Source organism: Photinus pyralis, unplaced genomic scaffold (genome assembly GCF_008802855.1).
Source record: "Photinus pyralis isolate 1611_PpyrPB1 unplaced genomic scaffold, Ppyr1.3 Ppyr1.4_LG1, whole genome shotgun sequence".
In the NCBI taxonomy this organism is placed as follows: domain Eukaryota; kingdom Metazoa; phylum Arthropoda; class Insecta; order Coleoptera; family Lampyridae; genus Photinus; species Photinus pyralis.
In genome coordinates, this window is record NW_022170249.1 from 10,458,722 (window position 1) to 10,472,791 (window position 14,070).

Consider the following 14,070-nt stretch of genomic DNA (forward strand, 5'->3'; position numbering starts at 1 on the left):
CACAAGCTCGTAGAGCGTCGATAAAGGATGGATGGATGGATTAGCTTCTAAAAGCTTCTGGGATAGCTCTTTGGAAGTCTTTGGGGTTCTTGAAAGCTCTTGAACACTGTCTATTACGGGTTTTTCAAAACCCAAAACAGATTTTAAAGACTTAAGGGCGTAAATAAGCGTATACTTCCCGACCCTTTAAAACGTATTAAGGAGACACTAAACGCCAAATGCAGGTTCTCCAAGTCTAGAAGATCTTTGGAGTCTTCGATGACCCTTGAAAGATGGCGGACTCTAAGAGTTGTCCCGACACAGTTCAGTTGCCACCATGCGTGGGAACAGTGAAGTGAAGAGCGGCGTTTTTGCCGTTGAGGCCGACTTTTCGAGGTGATATTCTGTCATCGCAACCCAGCGCTCCTTTCGGAATCGCTTTAATTTAGCCCATTGACCCGTGTCCCGGACCGGAAATCAATTCTTATGGGGGTCACTATGTTTGACAGGTTTCCGATGGGGAATAAGGATGACAACTGGACTGCGGCTTATGCGATTTTTTATACATGATTTAGATTGTCGCTATAAATATGGTACCTATACAAAGGGAAAAACAATATTTTGGAGAATTGCTCTAAAGGATTCATTCTTCTTGCATTATATAGTGTACATTTTGACTGTATGTCAGGTAACCTTTAAGTGTTTATGTGTAAAGATCCCCCTCATCTAGCAAGAAAATAAACATTGCTAAATATAGCATGTTACTACCTTATAACCCAACATCGGTTTAAAAAATGCGTTTTATCTGCACAAGAACGATATTTTAGGGCATAAAAGCATCCGAATTCGGGTTTCAGAACTTTTCATTAGGCTTTTAGCGTAGCATTATGTAACACTAAAAGCCTGATGATGGGTTCTAAATCACGAAATCGAGAACTAATGGTGTTTCAGATGAAAGACACAGGTACATCCACATGAATAGTCTTTTTTCCGAAAAAATTAGTCACCTCAGACTAAAAACTAAAAAAGATTTATCAGCGCGTGCGCAATCTATTTATAGGTACGTGATTTTAATTCTATAAAAAACCTTTTCAGTTAAAATTTCAAAAAAAATTGTCCACAAATAAAAAGTTTGTGTTGCGCATGTGCAAACCATTTTTTTTGACATATTTCAATTTGATTTTATTCGAAGCACCTTAAAGAAAAGAAAAATTCATTCATAAATAAAAAAAAGTTGGGTCTGCGCATGCGCAATTCATTTTTGGTAACACGTGCATAGCATACCCGGCGAACCTCTATCAATGACAGTCCTGTTTTTCCCGATTTCTATATACAGAGAAACAGACAATTTTTATAGAAACCTTCGCGGGTATACGTACAACAATTTCCCAAAGTTTTATCACAATCGGATGAACGGTTTAAACAGGCATACGAGACATACAGACAGACACATTCATTTTTATTTATATCAATAAAAAAGCAATAAGGAATAACCATGGCTGCCAGCAGAATCAATTTTCTTTTTTTTTCTCTATCATTGCATTCCACCGCAATCAAATTGCGATTTAGATTAAAAATTTGGATATCTATCGTCTAAAATGATCGCTAAAATCTGAGGTTTTTGTTTTAGTTTTCGCGAACAAAGAAGCAAAATGCAACAAGCGTATAGGATTTATAACCACAATAAGCAGTTGAAAAGTGTGATGAGTGAAACAAATTTTGCGCAGGAAAAATTCATTCTTTGGTGGAATCCTCGATACCATAACGAACCAAATAGCGAAAAAAGTAGAACAATAGCTCATAAGATAAAGATCTAATAGCGACACAGCCGTAGGGCCGGCCGGACAAAGTGGCCACAATAATTTTTAAATCGTTGTGGAAATGCCTTAAAAATGAGATTAAAAGTATAATATTACTTCTTTTTTTATGGAGCACAAAGTGGCAATTTACAACTACAGTTGCACCTTCCTTTCAGAATGTCGTGTCCAGAACTACGAAATCTCGATGTCCAAATCAATTTCTCTTTTTCTCCGTAAGGTGTCTGACATTTTGTACACTTTGATATTTGAGCTTAAACGTTAACCTCTTTTCATCGTAATGTAAGGTGCTCTTCAATTCCCAATTTGAATAGAGAAACGACAAAACGCTGCAAGATACCAAACTTTGTACCATATGCACAACTTTTCCCACGTCCTCAGGATTTTCAATTAGGTCATCAATATCAATATTTTGTTTGTTTCAGTGAAGCTATACTAGTACGCCGAAATTAACTCATAGACGATATAGATCTTGTATCTTAAATAAATATGTCCATTGTCCATAACATAATAGATAATTGTAAAATATTTACTTATGCCGGAAATGCTACAATGTAGACCGAATGATTGATGCATTCCTCGTTGGCCGGAAGTCTACAAATCATAGTCAACGCTGATGTAATCGGATGGCGCGTGACATTAATAATGTAAGAAGCCAGCGTTAAATTTTAAGACGGTTACCTAAATTCATCCTCGGCCCGGGCTCACCCAAGAACCGGGTTACCGGAAATTGAAAATGAAATCCATTACATATTGCAACTGCATTAGTAAAAGCGTAATTATGATAAGGAAAGTTAGTGCAGTAAAGTTTGACAGTTTTAAAACCCCGCTTGGAAGCAAAGTTTTTATGATAAATTAACAAGTTTTTAACTTAATCGAGGGATGAATTTTGTACGAGTCAGTCATACATTAAGAGACGACTTTCTCACATTCAATTCGAGAGCGCCAAACCAAACTTGGTGTTACGTACAACCACCTTTAATTAAAACTTAACACCCCCAACCGATACAATTGTAAGGATCTTAAAAGAAGGAAACGCCGTTCAACAAGTGTGTAACTCACTTCAGACAGAAAAATCGTTAGACTACAAATTATGTGGTGAGTAATTGAAATTTAACCATTTCACTCCCCCAGTACCCAGTAATGGGAAACAATAAGAAAGTAGGTAATTAAAAGCTGAAGGAAAACTAACCGTCACTATTATTAATGTTAGGAAAATGCAAATCGAGACGCGCATTCTTTCTTAAAACTGGTTTTAACAGAAATGCGATTACAGTTAAGTAACGGACTAATATCGAAATCGTTTTAATTGTACTTAATTTTTTTAAGTGCGTCAATTACGTTTAAATCGACTTTAAGTGCGTTGTGATCCAGTTTAAATATATTCGATACATAACAATTCTTATACTTTTATTCATACACTGTACTAAATTATGTTAAATTAGAACTCCTAGTTGCGTAAAACGTTCTAACATTCTGTTTCTCAATTCATCCCTTGTTGTACTAATTAGAAAAGCGGTTTCTTGTGTAGGTATCATGTTTCATTAGAAAGGAAACTCTTACTACTGTAACCGAGAAACTTCGAAATAGATAATGCAAACGTCTTTAAGACGAGCCTTTACTGATTAAGTTATAAATCGGTAGTAATGATTTTGTATTGCACTTCCACAAACCACGCATTTTTTGTGTAAAACAAATTCCTCATTTGTTAAACTAGTTTAAAACTATGTAGTAACTTTTTTTTACGTTGGTAGTATAATTTGTCCAATGACGAACCCGCGTGCTTATCCCAAAGATTGGCTAGTGGGGTGGTGTCGAGCACACGGGCCGTTTCCGTCTCTATGTCCATCAGGTCACGGTGTAGTCTTATCGGTACCTTATGATGGAATCGCTGGATGACAAGTGCATTCGGAAATTAGTAGTCATATAGCTCAAGGGCCTTAGCTTTCAAGGTCATCGGAGGCCTGGACACCATTTTTTATGTTGTGATAATTCCTTTTCAAAGTTACCAAAGGTCAACAACTCCATTGTTTGCAGTGTCATATTTTACTTCCAAGGTCAGTCGGTCAGTACAAGTCAACGCCTCCATTTTGTCATGTCATCTATTTTTATTTTCAAAGTCATAAAAGTTCAATGATCTCATTTTTGTTGCCTTGTTTAATTTTTCACGTTGATAACCTCAATTTCTTCGCGGTGTCATGCTTATTTCAAAGTCATTAGAGTTCAATGACCCCATTTTATGGTATGTTTTAGTTTCAAGGCAATCAAGGGCCTTGGCCCCATTTTGTGTTGTCTTAGTTCACTTTCAAGGTCATCAAAGGTTAGTAACCCCAGTTTTAAGATCATCAGAGTTCAATGACCTAATTGTTGTGGTGTTATATTTCATTTTCAAGGTACAATGGCCTCAATTTTTGTAGTGTCTCATTTCATGTTGAAAGTTATCGAAGGTCAATAACACTTTTTGCGAAATGGCAATGCTAACATCTGACACGGAAAGCTAATCGTATACTAAACCTGTAATTAATACTCGAAATCAATAATTCAAAGGACTACACTAGCAAAAGCAAAATTTTGATCGACCACTGGTTATATATATACTTGCGGTTAAGAACAATATCGAAGTGTAGGTCAACAAACTTCATGTAATTATGTTACAGGTAAAATCAGCTGTTTGGTATTGAAGTAGAATTTTCGCAGCCGGTAATGTAGAAACATACACGCGTCGTTCGTCACTCTGCGAAAATGGCCAATCCAAATAAAAATGCTAAATCATCCACGTACTACGTGGGTCATGCGTCATATCCCAGTAAGTCAACGTAAAAGGTAATCCGAAAGAAATAACTATGAGAAACTTAAAAACTTGAGTGAAGGTTAAACTTGAGCGAAGGTAAAACTTGAGCAAAGTAAAAAAATAATAAGAAAAATACTGTGTAATAATATAACATACCTCGAATTATTTAAATGCAAATCACAGATCCGTAAAACCGTTTCGATGGATCCACCAAGACATCAAATGGGAAGAGAGAACTCCAAATATAATAATGGTAAATCCAAAACAATAAATCCCTTAAACAGGTAGACACGTAGTCAGAAAAGTAATGGTGCATTTACATCTAATCAACTCGACGGCATTTAATAAAGGGGAAATGAAATACAACTGCGCTGACGGGATAAACTTAAAGAAGAAGGGATAGCAACGACCTCGGTCGGCGACACAGATAACTGTGTGAAACCTACACGAGAATAGAGAATTAGGTAAAGAACTGTACTTACTAGAATACCTATCTTAAACCCAGTCGATATACATTACGGTAAGAATAGTAAATATGGGTCACGAAACGAAAAGTTAAATAAATTTCAAGCAGAAAAAAACACGTTACAAGATATTCATAATTTTAAGCGTATATTACCTCAACGCTTCTTTAATTATTTTAAAGAAGGATGCCGTATGGAAGGATTAAGAAAAATATGAAAGGCAAGTACATGGCTAGTTCGGGTGCAATCGGAAATACGACGAATATAACGTTTTTTTCATAGCTGTAATTTGTGTTCTCCGACTGAAAACTATCAAGAATCAAAGAAACCATCCTTAACTCAGTCAACGATTGTTCTTCTAGTATAAAAACAGTCACGTCAATCATCGCATGTAACAAAACTGGTCGTCTGTGAGGTGCACACAAATTATGCTATTTATATTTGCATTGCATCTCTAATCCATGCGAAGAAAAAGTTTTGCAGTGAGCGGCTACCTACGACTGTTTTTATACTAGACGACATATAATGATAATGATTATATAAACCCAACATGAGTCATGGGCGTTTTTAAAAAGACACAAACGAATAAGTTGAATTCGCAAAACTGGGAATCGGGTCAACAACTAATGCGAAAAATGCCACCGATAGTTGAAGTGGCCCAAAAAGGAGTTTGATGGGTATTTGAGAGAAGCGGAAGAACAATTTGAGGGCGAATTGAGGGAATTTGAGGAGAAATGTCCACAAGAAGGTTTCTAAGAAAATTCCCACCTCGATTCTAAAAGGATTTCCATTATAAATTCCGAAGTCTAAAGAAAATCTTAAAAAAATTAAATAAAAAATATCTAGAAGATTCGGAAAACATGTCTAAGGAAATTTCCAATAAGATCTAGAAAGCCTTCAAAAGATTTTTAGAAATACACTCTGTGTACCTAATTCATTTTTATGTAAGGTATTACCAATTTATTTACTTTCTTTAATTTAGTAACGTTACCAATGTTGATACCTTTTCAATAATTTTTACAAGAGTAATCCACTTCCACAAATTATGGATTTTTTCGCGTGCAATAAAAACATTAGATACAATTAATTAAGTAACCGTGCGTATTGGCGTTTCCGTTGTCTATTACAGTGGGATGTCTTAATTGATTAGCCAAACCAATAAAACTTTTTTGCTTTGTTCAAGAGTTTTTCGTTGCTCACGTCTCGCCTCAATTTTCTTATTTATTTGATTCGCCAATAACTTCCTTTGATGCAATATTTAGTGTCTTCATTATGAAGTTGGAAGTATCTGTGCACGTAATAGTTATTTACCTAACAAGTTCGGTAAGTTAATTTTCCCGCATGAGCACTTTGTTTGCAGCACGACCGTAGGGAGTGCTGCATTTAGTGCGAATGCGGGAAAATTCTTTCCGAAAGAGTTAGGTACAATATTTTTTGTAACGAATTGCGTAAAAAAAAGTCAAAATTAATAAAGTTTTGTAAATTAGCTTTTTTTTAATCATGAGTTGGTAACACAATCATATGTTTGGTTGGTAACATAATTTTGTAACTACCCATTGCACTGGTCACATTTAAAACTTCCACATCTTTGGTTAATACATATTTTGCCTTTGCAATGAGTGCTACTACTGGTCACGACATTGCATCGTTTGCACTAAATATCCTTGGAAGTCTTCAATGTTAAGAAATATGCTTTGAAAAGAGTGCTCTTATTGGTCGCGTAAGTGTACTGATCGTATTTAATATTCCCAGAAGACATGTGTGAAGAAATGTGTTCTGAAATTTGATTTATCTTGAGTTGCGTAAATACACTCGTTACATTTAAAATCCTTGGAAGCTTTGTGTGTGTTAATATGTGCTTTCTTAAACTGCATATGCGAATAGTTGCAGAATATCACTGGTCACATTTTAAGACGTTTTAACAATAAATTTTACTTTTTCTTGAGTTTCAATTCTGAAAAATAATTTGATTGCGTTATAAGTTCTTGTTTATATATTTACGTAAAACTTAGTGTACGTCTGTTTCCGATTAATCGCACTAAATACCCTCAACCAACGGTTTAATTGATTTTATAGCAGATGACAGTTAACCATGACATGACGTTTGTTGACTTCAATAAGTACTACCAACCGAAGAACGCGCATAACCCCTTCTCTCCAGCGGAAACTAAAAAACACCGCGATGCGGGAAAGTCGTTTTCCCGTGCATCGAGGATGCTTGGAAACATTATCTTTCCATTCAATGAGTACAAAAAGTATTTCCCGGTGGTGATGCTTCATTATGGAAATTTAGCCTTACCCCTCGTACTGTAGGTGTGGGTATCTCCCACTTTCCCAAAACTGTTTATATTTCTAGCCATGTATATAGATATAATGGAAGTCAGATCCGTAATAATTTTTTTCCATACCTAGTATATAATTTTGTTAGAAAAACGTCTAAAAAATTATCAAAGTCCTCGTGTGAGATCGAAGGGACTTCAGCGCATTTTTGTGTGGCAGATCAGTGTTTTATTAGCCAATATTGACCCCACCATCAATAAGATCTTGCCGAAAGCTACCACGTTCACTTTGTCGGTACCATTTTCTCACTTACCGTTTGAAGTTTTGACTCCACCATCAGTAAGATCTCGTCGGGGGTTACCACATTCCCTTTGTCGATACACAGTTCCGACGTCCCGTTCATTCGTAATTCGTAATTCACATTTTGGTAGATTTCGCTAAAATGCCGGCATAAAATCGTATTCAACTTTTGGGTACTTCACATAGCTCGACCTTCTATTAGTGACACGAGAAAGAGAGACCGCGATTCGCGCTGTAAGAAACTTTTGGGCGCCCAAAGTCGACTACCCCTCGAAGCGCGCCGCGCAAATGGTGGTTTATTTCGCCCCTAGGAAAAAAAAACAAAATTCCGCCACGCAGGAGTTGTGCGCGTTGACAAGATCTTCCCGACGACACCAATTTGAAAACAATCGGAGAAAAACTGTAGAAGAAGAAAGATAAAAACTGAAAAATCTCCAGGTTAGTATAATACGCTCGGGGATGGCGTCCAGATGTCGTCGACTCCAAATCTTGTAGCCCCATCCCTAACATTCTTAATTACACGGCCCCGATAGTTACATGTACACTCCTTGTCTTTTTACAAGCGTTTTTCTACGGGCGCGCATTTACTGCCAGCCAGCCAGCCAGCCAGCCAAAGTGAGATTAAAAGCTACTTTTTACAAAAAAAAATTTTTGCAAAAATGCGCTAAAAATATGTAAACCCATTTTTTTCCCTCCAAGAAATTAGGTTTGAGCAAAGTTCGTTGTATACTCTTTGGTTTGACGGACATTCCTTATGAGCACCAACAATATACAAAATAACTATGAAAAGAGTGTCACATAATATCATAGTGTAATTCTATTCTTTACACTAAGATAATATATAGAAATTGTAGAGAATATCACGGGTTTGACGGTATAAGGCTGTAGTTTAGCTGGTTTAGGTTTAGCACCCTCTTTCATTTTTTAAAAATGTAATTAAATGTTATTGCTGTTGCCGCAAAAATATCAAGAATCCATACCGAAACCGTTATTTGGAGCGATAACACCAATATTTGATTTCTTGAAAGCCTTGTGGCGTTAAGTGAATAGCGCTTGCACCCTACGTAAGAACCGTAACCGAAACCCGGGTTAAATTGTATATTCGATTATTCGAATGCCCAACAAAATATGGAAAATTAATCATTAATAGTAGGACAGTGCAGTGTAGAATAAGGCTAGGAATAAGGGGTGTTGCGAGATTGCTCAGAAATATTCCACTGGATTTTTTAGAAGACCAAAGGATGAGTTTGGTTCTCCTCGACTTCATGACGTTTAAATTAATTCGAGTCAAATTCTAATGTCATTTCCTTTCGACATCATCTTTAAACAAGTTTTAAAAAAGTCTCTGATGATGTGCCATCACTAGATGGCATTTTTGATGTGGCAGATCAGTAGCTTATAAGCTAAGTAAGTGAAGGAATCCTTCACTCAACGGTTGTACACATCTAATCTTGAAACACCGAAAGATCTTCGACATTCTGTTACGAAAATTAAAATTTCGATCGATCCAAACGTTCTTTTGTCAAATTCATAAATTATAGTAATGGCTTTAGGCTTTCTGAGTAATCGATGCACGACTAACTCGATATTACGAGCCTAATGCTGAAAACCCCAAGACTGTACGGTATTTCGTTGTGGAGATCTCGATCAATGTATAAGTAAGCTTAAAAGGCGTCTGAACAGCCGATATTTAATGAAAAAATAAGCGACATTTTGAACAAAAAATGCGTTAAAAAGGGATAAACAATGGAAAAAAGTATTATTGTATTGTTAATTTTTAATACCTAAGAAGTACCACATTGCGGTATAGTTTAAATTTAGGAAACCTAAAGCTTTTTATATTATTGTCTATGACAACATTATTCGAAAATTTCGCCGTGTTTTCATCCTTTCATTTTTATTTATTGCAAAAAGGTTGTCATTCATACCACTATTTCTGTAGTTAATGGAAATCTGAGTTACAGTACGCTGTACTGCGGGGAAGTCAGGTGGTCCGACTCCCTCCTGGCAGTGAAAAAAGCCTACCTACTTCTGTACACTTTTTCTAAATAAGAATATTCCTAGTTATAAGTCTGAATAATAAACGTGTAAACAAATATAGCAAACGAGCTCCTGAGTATGGCTATAGCATGCTCAAAACCAAATTTGAACGTGGAAGATTTGCTTTTATTCTAAGTGCATAATTATGTTAATGTATCAAATTTCATTTAAATGCTTTCATATATAAGAAAATTGGCACTGCGCATGCGCAAAACCAACTTTTGAAACTGGCGTTAGATTTTCAACTTTTGGCATTGGTTAGTATATGGCTAAAGCTATGCCCATATTAAATTTCGTGCAATTCGGTTCATAACGAATGCAGATCTCAAAAGGACCTTCCTTATTGTTTGGCTTACATTGCCAATTCACGAACTCCGATCTAAACATTTTATAAAGCACCTGCAATTTCATCGTAATCGGTCAATTCGTTATCGAGATATCATGCTAACGGACGGACAGGCACCTCAAAATCATAAACTCGCTAGTAGCTCGTTAATAAGGTACAACGGCTTCGTGTGACCTTTCTTTTATAACAAGACACGATTTTTAAGTAAGGGTATAGATTTAGAGTGTTTAAATCTGTGGCAAGGGTATATCAATAATAATGAATGGAAATATAAATATTGTTTATTCATTTCGCTTATTAGGATTGATTTTATTTTTATCGTTATATTTATATTACTATGGCATGTGTACAAACTAGGAGACCATACAGTTTGGTTTCACAAAAACAAAATTATATTGTCAAACGTAACTTCTTAGATGACCAAAATTGAATAACCACCACCACACCCCCAATAGAAAGGTTGCTTAGTACACTGAAGCAACTATTCTATAATTGACGAAATATTAGAAAAAAAGTATGTTTTTAAATATTTCGTAAAATGCTCAGTCTTTTCATTGTAATTCTATAGAAGTATTGGATTTCTTCAACCATATAATTTAGCGTGAACTCTAAACTGCATCCCGCATCTGGTTCTTCTTAGTCATTATCTTCTAAGCGACATCGCTAAAAATATAAAATAATCAATATGAATACCTATTATAAACCTATAAACAAAAATTCATATTCAAGTTACTGTAGACGTCACTTCCATCGCAGCTTAAAATTCAAAAGTTGCATACTAAAGTACCTGATGGTAGACTACACATAATACAGAATAGTATTTAGCATTATTGCGAGGAAATCTTGTAATAAAGATACATCAAGCTATCGTTGAGTGAAGAATTACTCAATGAAGCTATGTCAACTGAAAAGACCTTAGATCATACATATTAACAATCTAAAATTACACATAATAGTCGATAATAAATTATTTTTCAATAATTTTTTCCTACTTTGGAAAACAAACACGGAAAATCAAGTTTTTAGTTTACGTCCAAATTATATAGTCTTAGGGACTGTTCAAAGTGAGAGTAACGAGCGTCGGGACAGCGTTGCGTCAAGCGTCGTGACTGCCCTATATAATAGGAGCGTCACATACCGCGACTTAACGCGGCGTTGGTCGCTACCACCCTGAATTTTGCGCGTGATTACATTAGATTGTTTTACGATCGACGCGACGCAACGCCCCCACTCTGAGCAATCCCTTAATCAGAACCATTTAATCTATGATCAGAACGTTGAGAGGAATAGAATTTAAATTTTTGGCATGGGATGTGCTACAGTACCTCGATTTTGGTACTTGCTGAAATTACCATCTTACCATTTTGCTATTTGTAAAGGTAAACATCTATCAGAAGGTGCATCGTAAGCTAAACCATTAGGACAATATACTACTTCTGTTTCTCCCTTTCTACATAAAACTGCACTTGAACAGTCATTGTTTAGTCTGAACACTTTCCCAGGTTGGCAATCCTTAACTGCACCCAGTATACCTAAAATCGAGCAAATTATCGATAACTCGATAACACCTACACTATAAGTACTCGTAGGTACATACTACGAAAGAATAGAATCTTCTAACGTGTTGAGTATTAGTAAGTCGTCACAAAATCAAAGAAAAATTATTTTTGTTAAAGAAGCTGTTCTTCAGTTTATTGTGAACTAGGGCAAACTTACCAGCCGGTATTTTTTGAACTGTATTTGCAGTCTGTGGCTGTTGATATACAAATGGTTCTCTTTTGCAATTTACATTATGGCTATAATCACAAACTCCGATAATCTACAAAATTGAAATTATTTACAGGGCATATTTCTTGAGTGGGTATCTTACGTCATTGAAATACAATCCGACAGGACATTCATGTTTGCCAACAACAACGTTAGAAATGCATACAAAATAACTCCTGCAGTTGTCAACGTCTCTAAAGCTTCCATCTGGTCGTGGACAAGGTGAAGCAATTTCTTCCCCTGCAAAAATAATATAAGTGAACGAGCTTTTGTAGATTGCAAAATGCACTTACTGACAACTGTGCGAGTATGGCAATTGACGTTGTATAAATAATCGCAGTATCCCTTTTCAGAAAAATACAACCCTTTAGGGCACTCAACCTCAGCAACGTTATCGTCCCAACACTCTACGTATTTATTGCATTCGTCACTTGGGAACTGACCTCTGGGTCGTAAACATTTCGTTCTCAAACGTGCATCAACTGAAAATCCATTTAAAGTATTTGGGGGTTGAACTACGACATGGTTTTTACCTGGCTTAGGTACATATTCAATAGGCGCTGCCGTGCTAACTTCGACATGGTTACAAGGAGTTGAAGGATGAACTGGCTTATTTCCGTGTTCGATGTGATTCGTGTGCTGCTCTCCACTGATTACCAATGAAACTGTTTCAGGAGGTTGAACTACCAATACTTCTACAATGCAAAAATATTACATTAGCGTCATAGCTACCATTGCAACAAAGTAACAAAGGGCCACCAAAGGACTACCGCGTTAATTCCCGAAACCTTGTAACGTGGAAGTAGACAAGATGTTTTGGAGTAAGCACATCACATTCACAACTAAATTTAAACACTCATTCAATTTTTTAAACAAACATACAGTTTCCAAAATTTGTCGTCGACTTGGCGTCACCATGCTTAATTATAACTTCAATTTACCTTCAAAACTACGTCCATGGCAATCTACATTTTGAGGGTAATCACAATATCCGGCATAATTGAAAACTAATCCCGGTGGGCAGGTTTGTTCCACCGCTACATAATCCCAACAGTTAACAAACGTATTACATCTGTCGCTGGGAAATTGTCCACGGGGCTTGGCACAGAAACTTCGAAGTTGATTGATTTCTAAATAATTTCAATTGATGGAAAATAATTTGATAGATAAAGTGCTTACTTTCATTTTCCGCAGGCAAAGGTATCCGTGGTTGTTCTATCGGTAAATGTGTGGACGTTTGTGGGTTGAATTCTTCCGGTTTCTTGATCGAAGGTGATGGGGTAGAGGCATGTTGATTCAAAAATGGATTGTTTATGTTAATTAGGATGGGTTTCAGGGTCGACGCCTCTGTTATCGGTGGATGCGAAGTCGTCTGGGATGATTCGGGATGTAAAAATGGGTTGTAGGTATTTACTGGAATTGGCTTCGGTACTAAGTGGATAACATTAGACTCCTGTAAAGTTTCGTTGTGCACATTTAAGAATGGATTATTCTCATATGATGGGAGTACAGTTGTTGTCGATGGAATGGTGAGTGGTTGATGTGGTACTGTGCCCGTAAGGAAAGGATTGCTTGCATAATCGGGCGCCTGAGGAGGAACTTGGAAAAACTGTTGAAGGGGGACCTTTAGGGGCATTTGAGGATTAATAAATATGTTGTCATTATTTTTTGATAGAATGGCATGCTTTTGAGAGTTTAATAAAGGTTCCTGTGTAGAAGGATTTGAGATGAACAATGGAATGGATTGATGATAAAGGCTCTCTCCTATGTGTTCATTATTTGACGCATCAGATGCTCCTTTCTTTAAAACTGAGTGAAGCCGTGATTCTGTAATGGAAATAAAAAACGTGCATTAGTAAATATAGGTGCTGAAACAAACGATAAAATGATTTATGGCGTTCTTACTGTATACCACAGAAGCATCGCTCACGATTCTCTTGGAATTTTGTAGAATTTGACCCCTTCAAATATTTTCATTGTATACTTACACGCTACACCCCAAATCTGTGAAAAACCAAAAGCTATTTTTCGGTAATACCTAACGCTGACGCTTAGATGGTATTCCATACCTTTGAGCGTTTATATTTAGTCAATTAGATAGTAATTCTAATTGCTAATAGCCTAACTATGGCTATAACGAATGTGCCACGTTGTACCATAGTATAATTATTACGGTTGTACATTACAACAAAATACATTTTCAGAGAATAAGTTTAATAAATGAGAAAGATTATCTTACTGCAAAAGAACTGCATTCTTGTGCATTTAATCTGACAAGATAAATTT

The 14,070-nt window shown here is 36.2% G+C and overlaps 1 protein-coding gene across 1 annotated transcript; it reads right to left on the minus strand.

The window, feature by feature from the left end:
* Positions 1 to 10,314: 10,314 nt before the first annotated feature.
* On the minus strand, positions 10,315 to 13,606 carry LOC116158915 (probable chitinase 10). Its single transcript, XM_031471784.1, has 8 exons — positions 12,964 to 13,606; positions 12,726 to 12,914; positions 12,318 to 12,479; positions 12,078 to 12,266; positions 11,888 to 12,024; positions 11,734 to 11,836; positions 11,378 to 11,549; positions 10,315 to 10,680 (listed from the first exon to the last, which is right to left on the minus strand). The coding sequence occupies exons 1-8, from the start codon at positions 13,418 to 13,420 to the stop codon at positions 10,668 to 10,670; spliced, it is 1,422 nt and encodes a 473-aa protein (XP_031327644.1). The 5' UTR covers positions 13,421 to 13,606; the 3' UTR covers positions 10,315 to 10,667.
* Positions 13,607 to 14,070: the final 464 nt, after the last annotated feature.